The sequence below is a fragment of the Cherax quadricarinatus genome, chromosome 23 (genome assembly GCF_038502225.1).
Source record: "Cherax quadricarinatus isolate ZL_2023a chromosome 23, ASM3850222v1, whole genome shotgun sequence".
In the NCBI taxonomy this organism is placed as follows: domain Eukaryota; kingdom Metazoa; phylum Arthropoda; class Malacostraca; order Decapoda; family Parastacidae; genus Cherax; species Cherax quadricarinatus.
Genome location: NC_091314.1, coordinates 22,260,727 through 22,276,338, shown reverse-complemented (window position 1 = coordinate 22,276,338; position 15,612 = coordinate 22,260,727). Strand labels below are relative to the sequence as shown.

The following is a 15,612-nucleotide window of genomic DNA, read 5'->3' as shown; positions in this document are numbered from 1 at the left end:
GCTACCTACACTGTGGCCCAGAGCCGTATTATTAACATCGACATGCCTTGTTCACTGAATTTAATCATTTCTAACAACTACCTTTAGATGCCATCATAAATGAAGGTAGAAGTAATGAATAATTCATGCCGAAAATTGTAAACAAAAGCGGAGTGGGGGAGTGGCTGGGCCAAACGCAGATTCATACACGTTTTCTTTGATGGCTGAACAGAGAAAACGTAATGTTGTCCCTCCACCCGGCTCCACAAGTATTATTATCAGAGCATATAAAATATGCAATAAATGCTAGACAACAAGTTTACACTAACTTATATTAAGTTAGCAATAGAAATAGGCATTAAAAACACAATAAAAGATAAGATACACACAGTACACTTATTACTTACCTTAAAATATTAATAACGTGTGAGAGGTGAGTGGCAGGGTGTTTATTGAATAAAATCAGAATGGCACACCATCATCTTCTAACTTGGCACTTAAAGCAAGAGGCTTACGACTTCTCTTTTTATTACAGCTAACCTTAGACGCCATCATCAGTGAGAGCCAACTAGTTAACGAAAGAGTAAACGAGAGAGAGAACGAGATACAGAATTGAGACAATGTAAGAACACAAACTGAACAGGTAGTGGACGATCACTTGGTCAGGCGAAATAAATGCGTATTAATGTGTGTCTACTTTTAGTTCATTCACCTCCATTTGTAAGAGTTTGTAAAACATTTACCTTAATATTTTTTTATTTTAATAATAATTACCTCACAATACAAATACTCTTACATTCTGTACAAGTTGTAGAAGTTAGTTCAGAATAAACAAACAGCAACACACCATTTTTTGAGTGAATGAAGATAATAATATTAATAATAATAATATTATTATTATTAGTATTAATAATAATATTATTAATAATAATAATTATTATTATTATAAAAAACACTAAACCCACAAGGATCGTGAATTGCTATACATAAAGGCATACGAAAAGAATATTTTTCTACAGTTACCTCCCCCCAGTGTTTGACTAGAGAAAACGTAATTCTTCTGACACTACCTACACAGCTGCTGTGTAAACAAATCTCATATTTACATCAATTTTTATTCTGAGTGTATGTATCATGTTTATATGCTATGTAATGGGTTTCATATATAATTTTGAGGAAAATATCATAGATGGATTAATGAAAATGCCTATATTGATGTAAAATAAGGCATTTAGTGTGCCCAAGAGTGATTATTATTATGTAGTATTGGCGTCATGAGTAGAAAGAGACCTGGCGATTTTAATGTGTACCTGCACACCAGCACAGTGTGTAAGTATATTTAGGTACAGGTACACATAAGTATAATTATCAGAGTACATATAAAATATGCAGTAACTTTAAAACACTTGAAATTTTGGAAAGTTTCCTGACATAATAGATGTGGTCATGGAAAATGTAAACAAACCGGGTGGGGGGCACCATATTTAAAAGACCGCTTGCCGTATAGCAAATTTTGGTCATAATTTGACATCGCCATATTAGCGGAATGCCGTAAGGCGAAACGCTGTAAAGCAGGGCATTACTGTATACTCTAGAATGAATAAAATAGGCCATAATATATTTGGTGGCAGCGGTAGCCACAAAAGCGCCTGCCATTTCTGTCCCAATTTGACTGTAGTATCTTCCCATGTTCTTACTGTAAGAGAAAATGGAGCATTTTTTAGGCTAACTGCAGTAGATCACTAGTTTTCTAAGGAAAACACTGAAACAATGTTTTTATAAATAAGAAATATCGTATAAAACCTGTTTATGTAAAGTGTATGTGTACTTACACACTTGGAACAGAGATGGTGAGGGCGCTTGAGGATGGGGGATGCTGAGGGTGGGGGTGCTGAGGGTGGGGGGTGCTGAGGATAGGGGATGTTTAGGGTGGAGGATGTTGAGGGTGCAGCGTATGATGTATTGCCTGGTTAAGTCCGTGGAAATCATCATCTTTTTCTTCTCAGCACTGTTCTTTGCACTTACGTATTTTCTTAGGACTCATGGTTAGAAAAAAAGAAATTTTTCCAAATGACTGTAAAAAATGCAAACAACCACAAGAGAACTGCTCCCATAGTGATGTAAACATGTGTTTGATGTTTTGGCATCAGTAGTGCCATCTAGCAGCAGGATTCTGAATTATTATTACATACGTATTATGTATTATTATTATTATTATTATTATTATTATTAACCCTTTCAGGGTCCAAGGCCAAAATCGGAAGGGGTGCCCCCAGTGTCCAAGAAATTTTGAAAAAAAAAAAATTACAGAATTAGAGTATATTTTTGTGAAGGTAATAAAACAAAAAAAAAATCTGATCAGTACTTATCAAGATACAGGGGCGAGAAGTTGACCCAAAATGACCGGGTGGCGGCAACATCGATGATTTCCACAAACGTGCATTTCTTTATTTTGCGCTTTTTATAGTTTTTTCTTTTCTTTTCTATTTTTTTTTTTCATTTCCTACTAACATTTGGGGCCTGAGAGACCAATACTGTATATAATGTATATATATATAAACTCACTGTATTGAACACAATAACCGCACTAAAGTTATTATCATAATATTGTTTACCACTTTTGTTTATTACAATAAACATGCACAAATCTTGTATAATACTAATGTTCTATCATATATTTACATATGTACAAACACTGGACATGTTTTTAGAACTGCTGCAGCTTATGGAACTCCTTGAAACAAGGCACCATGCACAGTGGTGCCTTACATTCCTTGCACATAAACCGAGTGTCTTTGCGTCTTTATTGCCGTCGTTTTGTTTGTGCACAGACAACACATCTCTTCTGAGCAAATTTCTTCTTAGTTGCAGGAAGCTGTATTATGAAGTGATCACCTTCCTTCCTCAAACGCTTGGGTATGTCCTGAGGAGTTTGAGGACGGTTTTGTATAGCAGGTGTTGTTACCTGGTATTTCATTATGAGTTGTCTGACAACAGACAAACAAAATTCACCATACAGTGGTCTGTTGCCAGTCTTCACTTGGTACATATTATATGCATTGAGCATTGAAATGTCCATGAGATGGAAGAAAAGTTTCATGTACCACTTATAATTCATACGAGCACAATCAACAAAGCCAATCTACATATCACATTTGTCAGCCAAGGGCATGTTTTGTGTATAATCAATCACTGTCACTGGTTTTCGAATATGTTCATTAGTCATTCTATCAACTTTGCCACTGTCTTGCATTTCGTTATGGTGAATGGTTGTCAACAATGTAATATGTCGTTTGTCATGCCATCGTAATACCATGATGTCATTGGCAGTAAACACCTGCACCTCATCACCACGAGTGCCTGCGTTGAGCCTGGGCATATGTTTATGATTAGAACTCACTGTGCCACACATATCTGTCTTGTTCACTCGCAAGAAATCACTGAGTAAAGGGCTTGTGTACCAGTTATTGGTATATAATGTATGCCCCTTACCAAGATAAGGTGCCATCATGCTTCTCACTACGTCACCTGAGATACCCAATAACATCCTGGTATCTTTCAATGTTTTACTTCCCGTGTATACAACAGTATACAATACCAGGCCACTGTCACAGTCACAAAGTACAAATAGTTGTATACCAAAGCGTTTCCTCTTGGTCGATGTATACTGTTTGAACGAGTCTACCTTTGAGCAGAATCAAAGTTTTGTCAAGTACAAGATTCTTGAATGGATAAAAGTACATGTTGAACTTTTGTTTGAGATACATAAAAATATTTCTAATCTTGTATAACCTGTCACTTCTGTCAGGCCTGGTTTTGTCAGAGAAGTGCAACATACGTAACAGTAAGATAAACCTGTTCACTGGGATGATTTCACTGAAGACCGGGGTACAAATTAGCCGATCGGTGGACCAGTCGGATTTTATACTATGCTTATAGACATGAGGCATAAGCATTATTGTTGCAAAAGGCAAATACATTTCTGCAACGGTTGTCTCTTTCCACCGGTGTAGTCTTGACTGTGGTGATATGATCATACACCTACCATCCGACTTACGACATGCTCGACATACGACGACTCGACTTACGACTGTGTTTTTTATGCCAGATTTCTGGGAAATAAACAAGTGTTTGTGTTGTACACAATGTTTATCCTAAACCTTACAGTATAAAATACAGTACTAACAATATAAAAAGTAAAGTAAAACATGAAATACCAAAAGAAAACAAAATAGTCATTACAAAAATGTTATGTTGATATTCAGTAGTAAAGTTCGACTTGCATCCATTTCGACTTACGACCGGTTTCTCAGAACCGAACTCGATCATAAGTCGGATGGTAGGTGTATTTGCCATGGTGTACTCAAAATATTTGTTACTTTCCCTTACAATAGTTTCCATCAAGAGCTGGTCAAAGAATAGTTCAAAGAATTCTAGATCATTGGCAGTGGTTCCAAGGGGACAAGTAGGTAGAATTCCACTTTGAGAGTCATCAAGCTGGTGGGGCTTAGGAACAAAATTGGGATTTTGCTGCCAATACCAGGTATGGTTTGCTGGTGGATACTGGACATCATAGGCTGGTTTTACTGGTAGTTGTGGTTGTGGTGGGCTGATGGCTGACGCTCCGCTTTGTCCTTGAACTGAGGAGTCAACAGCGTGGGTCCCAGCGTGGGCTGGTGAGTCATGCATGGCTGTGGCACTACCATCACCACTACCACCACCTACTGATGCCTGTGGTCTATCCATGCCAAGTGTAGCCACATCATCCTCACTTTCACTGTCTATTCCTGGTGTAGGGCCACGGGATGTACTCCGTCCCCTGGGCACTGCATAGGGAACACTACCCGAGCGCATGCGGTGGCGTATATAACGACACTTCACTGGTGAATATGTTAACTCACTATCACTACTCGAATGATCGTCAAGAGCAATAAAATCACAATCCATGTCACTATCATCATTACTGAAGTCAGAGGCCTGGCCACACAAAAATAATAGTTTTCTTTTGCGATGAGGTATAACTGACCGTGACTGAGGAGTACCCACACCAGAGGTAGAAGGTTTAGGATCGTCAGGGTTTTCTGCACTATTATCAATATCCTGGTCATTCCTTTTGGTCACTAACTGATCAAAGCCAAAGAATTCGTCTTCATTTCCACTTCCATCAGAGTCAGAACTATCAGATAGGAAGAGGAGTACCAATTTTCCTTGGAGTGAGAGCTGCCTTGCAACGAGGCATGGTGAACAAAGGTAACTGAGCTGGCGTTCCCACAATGCTATACAGGCACCTAGAATTTTTGTTTACGGCGCACACACACCACGCAGACCCGTTCTCTCACGTGTAGGCCTACCAGCCTTTTCGCGCTAAATTTGACGCGAATTTTGGCGTAGATCTACGGTTTGGACCTTGAACTTAGAGCCGTAGATCTACAGCACAGACCCTGAAAGGGTTAATTTAGGGAACTGAAGCTCTGTCATTATTATAATAAATAAAAATAATACACAAATAACCCGCACATAGAAGAGAGGAGTTTACGACGATGTTTTGGTCCGACTTGGACTATTTCCAAAGTCACACTAACAAGAAGTAGAGCAGGACGGGTATATATACGCAGGAAGAGGTAGTAGTAGTAGTAGTGGTGGAGGTGGAAGTAGAAATGGGGAAGTAAGGAGGAGGAGCCAGTCAAATACAAAGAAAGGGGAGCACTGCAAGGGAGCTAGGTGCCCACAGAGGAAGAGCAGGAACACAGAGGTGGGGGGGGGGAAATAATGAAATAAATAATGAAGGAATAGAAACACAAGACAGAAGAAAGAAAGACAACCCAGAAGAGAGAGAAAAAAAAAGGAAAGAGGGAGAAGAAGAAAAAAGGAGGAATCAGGTTAAGTCACGGGTGTTCTGAAGTTTGGAGAATTTTACAATGTAGTGGGAGAGGAAAGCATCTACAGAGATGAAGCCAGGACTAAGATTCATACAAGGAAAGTTGTATATTAGGGAGGTTTCAACCAGGTGGCGACTGTTAAAGTTGGAAGTAGGGAAGACAGTTTTAGCAGAAGACTAGTCAATTGTTAGTGTCGGCAAGCCTAACACTGTTTTTGTGCTCCCTAAGTCTGTCAGAAAGAGATTGGCCAGTCTCTCCAAAGTATTGAAGAGGACAGGAGGAGCAAGAAATAGAGTAGACACCAGGAACTACCACCTGCAACTGCAGGTGGTAGTTGGAGGGAGGTAGATGGAGATTGGTTGCGTTCTTGGAGTTGGTTGGCTAAGCACTTCCTGGGGCGGTGTCCTGCTGTAGGATGGTTGTAGATGGTACAAGGTTAGTTGTAAGGTGTTGATGGACAGAGGTGGGTCACCCAAGATTGGGGAGCATTAACCCATGTTACTGGGTGTACAATGGTTCTGGTGGTATCCATTCTTCCACTTCTTCAGGGAGGCCACTGAGGATTCTTGGTCGAGGGAAGTTCTCCTTGTGGATGAAGCGTCGGACTCTTTGTTGGAGGGTCATTCTTTGGGATCTGTAGGGAGGGGTGCTGATGGTGTAGTCGGTCGTGTTCGTTGGTTGGGGTGGGTTCTCTCTGTCAGGGTCATCGAGTTCCTGCATGTCATATAGTTGTCTCTTTAGTTTATCAATCCTGACATTAATTGCAATGATTCTCTGTTGCATGTGCAGATTTTCAGTCCTGATTCTGTTTCTGAATTTGGTGCCGGTGATGAAGCAGAGGGTTTTGTTTTTGACTCTTTGGAGTTTTAGCATGTTGGTTTTAGTTGTTAGTGACATGGGGTATGCAAGTGAGTGGCTTTCTTTGCTCCGGTTATATTATGATATGTAAACACATATTGTAACCTTTGCAAAGAAATATATATTTTATTTATTTATAGTATAAGGAACCTCCCTTGAGGGGGAAGTTCGCATCCTGAAATTTCATTCGTATCCTGAAGCAAAAAATCGACCTAACAACTGTTCGTATCCTGAAAAATTCATATGGTGGGGCATTTGTAACCCGAGGTTCCACCGTATATATCTTTCAACACACCAGCCGTATCCCACCGAGGCGGGGTGGCCCAAAAGGAAAAAATGAAAATTTTTCCTTTTACATTTAGTAATATGTACAGGAGAAGGGGTTATTAGCCCCTTGCTAATGGCATTTTAGTCACCTCTTACGACGTGCATGATTTACGGTGGAAGAATTATGTTCCACTTCCTCATGGAAATAAGTGGAAATAAACAAGAACTAGTAAGAAAAATACAAGAAAACCTAAATGTAAGCAGAAGTAGCAAGGCGTGCCTGAAATCCTGCATGTTTATGAGACCGGCTTGGCGGTTTCTCTGAATTCCTTCGTAAATGTTACTTTGCTCTCACTCCTACAGCACAGTCATAAAAACCACTTGCCTCTGCTCCTAACTAGTGTGCACGCGTGCACACACACGCACGCCACACAATGTCAAGGCCCTTCACACACACAACCACCTTTACCCTCCCCCCCCCTCCTTCCAACCTTTTCTATAATGACCTCTACCCCACCTTTCTTCCACTACTTATATACCCATCCAATCATGCTATTTTATTCCAACCTCATAAAATATCTGAACCACCTCAGCAACCACTCTTCAGCCCTCTGGATAATAATTTTAGTAAACCTGCACCTTCTAATCTCCAAGCTATGAATTCTCTGCATAATGTTCACAGTATACCCGACTTGTCCACTGCCTCTAGCCACCACCTTGCCGCAATATTAATCACTCATACGTCACTCCCATATAAGAGCATTGCTATCACTCTATTCTTGTACATTCTCTTTGTTGCATCAATGGATAATTTTCTTTGTCTCCACACATGCCTTGATGCAATACTAATCCTTTTGCCATTGTCAGTTCCGTGCTTCACCTCATCTTTCATAGACCCCTCTGCTGACATGTCTGCTCCCATATATCTGAATTCATTCACTTTCTCCACATTCCCTCCAATCTGATATCCAATCTTTCATTACCTAAAGATTTTTGTTACCCTCATCTTGCTCTTTCCAATGTTCACTTTTAATTTCCATATTTTGCATACCCTCCCAAAATCATCCACCAACCATTGCAATTTCTCTTCAGAATCTCCTAAAAGCACAGTGTCATCACCAAAAAGCAGCTGTGACAATTCCACTTTGTGGTAGATTCTTAACCCTTTCAGGGTTTCGGCCGTACTAGTACGGCTTATGAGCCAGGGTTTTTGACGTACTAGTACGCTTAAATTCTAGCGCCCTCAAATCTAGTTGAGAGAAAGCTGGTAGGCCTACATATGAAAGAATGGGTCTGTGTGGTCAGTGTGTGTGGTATAAAAAAAAATCCTGCAGCACACAGTGCGTAATGAGAAAAAAAAAAGAACTTTGACCGTGTTTTTGGATTAAAACAGCGACTTTGCACTTTATTTTCGTATGGTATTTATTGTTGTATTCTAGTTTTCCTGGTCTCATTTTATAGAATGGAAGACATATTACAGAAATTGAGATGAATTTGACTGGTTTTACAAAGAAAAGTACCTTGAAATTGAGCTCAAAGTAGCAGAAATGTTTGATTTTTACCAAAGTTCAAGAGTAAACGAATCATACTATGCATCCAGTACACATCAACTGATGAGTCTAATATTCTTTCACAAGTGTGCTGATATATTTATACCATTTCTACACCAATGCAGTAGTCTGCATAACAGTAAATCTTCTATTTTTTTGTGAGAATAAAAATTCGAAGTGGAAAGCAAAAGAATGTAAGAGGGGCATGGGGACGTGACTAATGAACAGAGGAAATGTTATTTTAGTGCCAGGAATGTCTTTCTTGTTTATTCTGGACCCTATTTGGAAATTGGCATCTTTTGAAATTTGTGTGAAATTGGCAAAATTGATAAATTCTGACCACTGTATTGGATAGTTGAAATCGGTAATTGGGTAGTTTCTTGTACTCATTCGATAGAAAAATGGAGTTCTAGCAAAATAGTTATGATTTTTGTCGACAAGTACACAGGAATTGGCCGAAAATAGGGCTTAACCCTTTGACTGTCGCAACCCCCAATCCTGAGGTGTCTCCTGGTGTCGCAAAATTTAAAAAAAAAAATTATTTTTTCTTATGAAATGATAGAGAATATTTTCCCGATTGTAATGAAACAAAAAAAAACGAAATTTGATGGAAAACTGACGGAATTATGCTCTCGCGAAGTTAGCGACCTCGGCACTGTTTACAAATCGGCGATTTCGCCCACTTTGAGCCCTATTTTCAGCTAATTCCATTGTTCCAGTCGCCCAAACTCATAGCTATTTCTTTAGAACTCCATTTTTTCTATTGATTGAGTACAAGAAACTGCCCATTTACCGATTTCAACTACCCAGTAACATGGTCAGGAATTTGCAATTTGGCCAATTTCACGAAAACTAAAAAATATGACAATTTCAAAATAAGGTCCAGAATGAACAATGCAGACATTCCTGGCTCTAAAATAACATTTTCTTTGCTCATCAGTCATGTCTCCAGGCCCCTCTGATATTACTCTTGCTTTCTATTTTGAATTTTTATTCAAAAAATAGAAGACTTACTATTATGCAGACTACTGCAATACTGTAATAATTGTATAAATAACATCAACCCATTCATGACTGCATATTAGAATGGCTAGTTGGACATTTATTGGACAATGGCATCATTTGTTTACTTTTGAACATTGGCAAAAATCAAACATTTCCCCTACTTTGAGCTCCATTTCTAGGTTCTTATTATAGTAAAATCAATCAAAATCACCTCTATTTCTATAATATGTTTTCCATTCTATCAAATGAGACCAAGAAAACGAGAATACAACCATAAATACTATGCGAAAATAGACCACAAAGTCGGCATTTTAATTAAAAAAATCGGTCGGAGTTTTTTTTCTCATTATGCACTGCGTGCTCCAGGATTTTTTTTTATGTGGTGCACACTGATCACACAGACCCATTCTCTCACATGTGAGCCTACCAGCTTTCTCCTGCTTGATTTGAAGCCGCTAGAATTTATGAGTATGTATACGTCAAACATGGTACCTCGTAAGACGTATATATACGGCCGCGACAGTCAAAGGGTTAAAGTGGGCAAAATCGCCAATGCGTAAACATCGTCGAGACCGCTAACTTCGCGAGAGCATAATTCCGTAAGTTTTCCATCAAATTTCATACTTTTGTTGTAATTATGATCGGGAAAAGATTCTATTTTTTTTTTTTTTTTTTTTTTTTTTTTTTTTTTTTTTTTTTTTTTTTTTTTTTTTTTTTTTTTTTAAATTTGGCCGATCCTGAGAACAAGTCTCTGAGAGGGCCTGTCGACCCTGAAAGGGTTAATCTCCCAGTCCTACACCACTCCCCAACACCCCTGCATTTACTTGTGTTAAAACCCCATCTAAAAATATATTGAATTACCAAGGTGACACCACACATCCCTGTCTAAGGCCTACATTTACTGGGAAATAATCTTCCTCCTACATACCCTAGCCTGAGCTTCACTATCCTTGTAAAATTTCAGTAACCCACCACCTATTCTATATACTTGTAACATCTGCCACATTGCTTCTCTATCCACCCTATCATATGCCCTTTTCCATTCCCTAAATGCAGCAAAAGCTTTTTTACCTGTATCTAAATACTGTTCAAAAAGCTGAAATGGGTAGGGTAGTTTAAGGGGAAAGAAACACAGTAGGACCCCACTATAGCATTTCACCTTATGCCGTTCTGCTAATACGGGCATTTCAGATTATGACCAAAACTCGCTATACGGCTCCTCCCACCTGACTTTCTAATACAGTCACCGCGCTCCAGCTGGTTTGTTTACATTCTCTGTGAGCACTGTCTCTTTCCATTATGTCTGGAAACTTTTCAAAATTACAAGTGTTTTAAAGTTATTTCATATTTTATACAGTGGTACCTTGACTTACGAGTTAAATCCATTCCATGACCTAGTTCGTAACTCAATTTGCTCATATATCAAATCAATTTACCTCATTGAAATTAATTGAAATGCCATTTATCCGTTCTAGCCCCCAAAAAACCACCCCAATTTTTTTGTTACGGGTTTTTAAATAAGAAAAATGTATTTATAAATAAGAAATATTGTATAAAAACATGAAAGAGAATGTAAAGAAATAAACTGGTTTTATAAAGTGTACAGTGGACCCCCTACCAACGGCAGCATTGACTAACGCCAAATTCGTCTAACGGCGCTCTTTGGCATTAAAATATTGGCTCTACCAATGGCGAAAAACTCATCTTACAGCTTTCGTCCCGAATGTGTCCATGCGGCCTGAACGGGCCCAGCCACTCCAAGACTCAGTGTGCCAATGTTTACAAGCCGTAGCAGTCGAGTCCACGTGTACCTGCGATATATTTTGAATTCCGGTGTTTTTAGTGCTTGTAACCGCTAAATAAGCCACCATGGGCCCCAAGAAAGCTTCCAGTGCTAACCCTGTGGTAAAAAAGGTGAGAAATGCTATCATACCACGGTTGAGAGTCACTGGAGTCCTGTCTCGCAAAATAACTGTCCAGAGAGCTTTGTTTCTGGGTCCTCTTCCAGGGGGGCTCCTTGGCGTAGTGAAGAGGCTCTTGGTCTGAGGAATTAGACCTGTTGGTCTTCCTCAGACCGAACCTAATTACCCCCCAATCCCCCCTCCCTTATCCCATCCTCCCTTTTTCTTTTCCTCCTCCCCACCCCTCCCTATTACCCTTCCTCCTTTTTTTTTTCACAGGCACGCTAGTTCCTGGGTAGGGGAAAGGGTACTGGGGTCCATCCCATTCCGTTGAGGTTCTTGGCGGTGGTGTAGTTTGCCGTGGAATCTGGATCTCCTGGGGATGTCCCAATCCCTCTCTGGTCTCCCGGGGAGTGGCTTTTGGTATCTTTCGGGCGACGGGTGTATCTCTGGAGGCTGCCTTTCGGATTCCGGGGGTGGTGGCCAAAGGAGGTATGCTTTGTGGCGGCTATCCGGCCACCCTCTCTTTTGTCCACCGAGGTAGCTCGGCAGATGTGAGGTTGCTATCCCGGATTGCTGGTTTACTGGCATGATGGGTAGAGTATGGCACAAGTTCCATGCTGCATCTGCACTACTTGCGGTGCCGAGGTCCTCTTGGGCACGGAGGGAGATTTCTGGCCCTCTCATTCCTCCCAGGAACTATCCCTCCCCAGTCCCCCCCTTTTTTTATTCTTTTTTTTTCTATTTTCTTTTCTTTTTTCTTAAAAACAAAAAGAAAGAAGTAACCTAACCGTGGAAGCCCTAGTTCATGAACCTGCTACCCTCGGGCCCCTTCTTGATACCGCACCCCGTTCTGACCCCACCTCGTTTTTGGACCACTCTTCGGACACTCCTAATCCCTCTGTACCTCTTGCCAGTGCTGTTTCCTCACCCGCTTCAGGTACTGAGGTCTCAACTGACTCCTTTGATTTATCTGACCTCCGCTCTCCTTAGACTATGCTTCCGGCCTCTCCCTCTACGGTGCGACAATTTTCGAATTGCCAGCCCGTTCCACGTCGGACCAACTCTGGTCCCACGCCTAAACGCCAACGACAAATACCTGCTGATGATACTTCTCCACCTTCTCGTTCTTCTCAGAAAAGATCGACACGTCCTGCACTCCCTTTCCACGCTCGGTTTCAGAATGCACAATGTACTAAATTCTTCACTTTACGACCGACTTCCTCTATTGCCTATCTTTCCGACGATAGTATTGGCAAGGCACTCCTACGCCATGTTGGTAAAGATATTTCTTTTCATGCTCTTAAGAGCGGTACGCGCATTATCACGGTACAGAATGCTACCCAAGCTCATGATCTTTCTCTTCTTTCCCATATCGATACTATTCCTGTCACTATTGAAAAACATCATTCCCTCAATTCTTATAATGGTACCGTCATTCTGCCCCATACCATAGTTCAACAAAATTTCCAGACATGTGGCAATGACATTCTTGAACAGCTGGAACTCCAAGATCTCCCAATCCTCAAGGTAGACACTTATGTTCTTCCTGCCAGCGGGCGGAGACGATACCCTAGCAATGTGGCTCGTTTAACTTTTGACAGCCGTGAACTCCCATCCTCAGTTTATGTAGCAGGACATCGGTTACAAGTTCGAAAGGTGATCCCTTCACCGCAACAGTGTAGAAATTGCTGGCGATTTGGCCATCCAGCGAAATATTGCAGATCTATAGCCGAATGCCCAGTTTGTGGTGCCGATGACCATTCTAATACGTCTTGCAATCGACCTCCCTCTTGCCTTAATTGTCATGAGGCTCACCCTTCGTACTCGCCATTGCCAAGTCTATTTAAATGAGCGGGAAATCCGTTACCTCAAAGAGGCAGAAGGTCTCCCTTATGCCATGGCAGTTTCTCATCTCTGCCTCCAAGGGAGACTACCTCATGTTTCTTATTCCTGTGTTTGAAAACGTCCCCCCACTTCTGGGGTCCCATCTTCTGCAGCCTCCTCTGTGGTTACCTCTCCCATAGTCACTCCTGTATCTAATTCTTTTGCTGTCCTGGGCTCAGATGTCCCTACTTCAACGTGTCAGTCTGTTCTCACTTTTTCGTGTTCTCCCTCACAAGCCTCGGTATCGACGAGATCTCGTACGACACCTCCTCCCAATCGTCCCTCTATTTCTCAGAAGTCAAAAAAAGGTCCTTTAACCCCTCCTTCCCTTCTTCCACCTCCTCATTTTACCTTCCCTGTCTCTGTACTTGGTTCTTCCCCTCTCATTGGCTCTGCTACAAGTGTAGAGGTTCACCCTCCTCCTCGTACTGTACCTTCCTTCTCTGTTCCCTCCCAAGTTTCTTCCTCTTCTGCCACCTCCCAGGTTTCTGCCTCTTCTGTCCCCTTCCATGCTTCTTCTCCAGTTCCCTCCACCCTTTCCCCCCCCCCTACCTTGGTATAGTCCATTACAGTTCCAATCTTTACTCATCCTCCCCCTACCGTCTCCAATATTGTCTCCCATACGACGTCTTTGAATTCCGAAACATTTGAAGCAATAGGTAAGACACATATGCAACAGTTAGACAACTTTATTCCGAAACGTTTCGCCTACACAGTAGGCTTCTTGAGTCGAATACAGAAAGTAGGCAGGAACAGTAGAGATGTGAAGACGATGTAATCAGACTTTAAGGGTGATGGACTGATTACATCGTCTTCACATCTCTACTGTTCCTGCCTACTTTCTGTATTCGACTGAAGAAGCCTACTGTGTAGGCGAAACGTTTCGGAATAAAGTTGTCTAACTGTTGCATATGTGTCTTACCTAACAACCTGTCGGTATTGTATACCATTTTCATGTTCATTTGAAGCAATCTCTGAATATATTACAGAGACCAAACCATCAATGGACACTGATCCACCCTCTGTTCCTTCTCTCACCTCTCCTCCATCTGCGCAACTCCTTTCTTCGCAGCGCACCGTTCCTTCGCTGCTTGAACATTTTCCGCTGCCACCGCATGTGGACTTTTCTAACCCCTCTAGTCCGAAGGAACCCTTACCTGCGGATTTCAGGTATCTTTATCGTTGCCAATCATGGCCTATTTACAGTGCAATATACGTGGCCTCGGGTAATCGGGGTGAGCTTCAGATGAGCTTTTACACCTCTCCCAGTTTTCCCCTGTTGGTGTTTGCTTACAGGAAACAAAATTACATTGGACCCCCGCATACCGATTTTAATCCGTGCAAGAGGGCTCATTGGTATGCGAAATAATCGGTATGCGAATGAATTTTCCCCATAAGAAATAATGGAAATCAAATTAATCTGTGCAAGACACCCAAAAGTATGAAAAAAAAAATTTTACCACGTGAAATATACATTTTCCTACACACAAAGAGAAGGATACATGCACAATAGTAGAGTAGTACATGCACAGTATATATTGTGCATGTACTAGTCTACTAAATGAAGAATAAATGACACTTACCTTTATTGAAGATGCAGCAATGACTGATGAGACACTGTGTCCTGGGAGTGCCTTTTCCTCCTGAGTACTGTAGGTCCTGTTTGGTATTTTCTTCCAGAACATGCCTTATCACACTGTATGTCACTACGATTCTTAAATCTCTCAAACCAACCTTTGCTGGCTTTAAATTCACCAATATGAGCACTAGTTCCAGGCATTTTTCCCTGTTCACCTGGGTGTTAGTCGACTGGTGTGGGTTGCATCCTGGGAGACAAGATTAAGGACCCCATTGGAAATAAGTTAGTCTTCGATGACACTGACTTTTTTGGGTTATCCTGGGTGGCAAATCCTCTGGGGTTAATTGTTTCTTGGTATATTCTCAATAAGCCACACCAACAACAGTGCTACAGCAGCAGCAGACGATGCTACAGCAGCAGCAGCAGCTGACAGTGCTACAGCAGCAGCAGACGATGCTACAGCAGCAGCAGACGATGCTACAGCAGCAGCAGACGATGCTACAGCAGCAGCAGCAGCTGACAGTGCTACAGCAGCAGCAGACGATGCTACAGCAGCAGCAGACGATGCTACAGCAGCAGCAGACGATGCTACAGCAGCAGCAGCAGCTGACAGTGCTACAGCAGCAGCAGACGATGCTACAGCAGCAGCAGCAGCTGACAGTGCAGCAGCAGCAGCTGTACCACCAATAGTAGCGATGGTTGATTGG

At 41.4% G+C, this 15,612-nt stretch overlaps 1 protein-coding gene across 3 annotated transcripts in view; it reads left to right on the top strand.

Moving 5' to 3' along the window:
- Positions 1–15,612, top strand: part of wcy (WW domain-containing adapter protein with coiled-coil wacky) — a 235,902-nt gene that overhangs the window by 162,733 nt on the left and 57,557 nt on the right. The window contains exon 10 of one of the 3 annotated variants that reach the window (XM_070088013.1): positions 515–669. The exons of the other annotated variants lie outside the window; for them this stretch is intronic. Coding sequence (XP_069944114.1) covers positions 515–540 — 26 coding nt within the window. The 3' untranslated portion in view covers positions 541–669. Of the gene's footprint in view, positions 1–514; positions 670–15,612 lie in introns of those variants that run through there. 3 annotated transcript variants of the gene reach the window in all.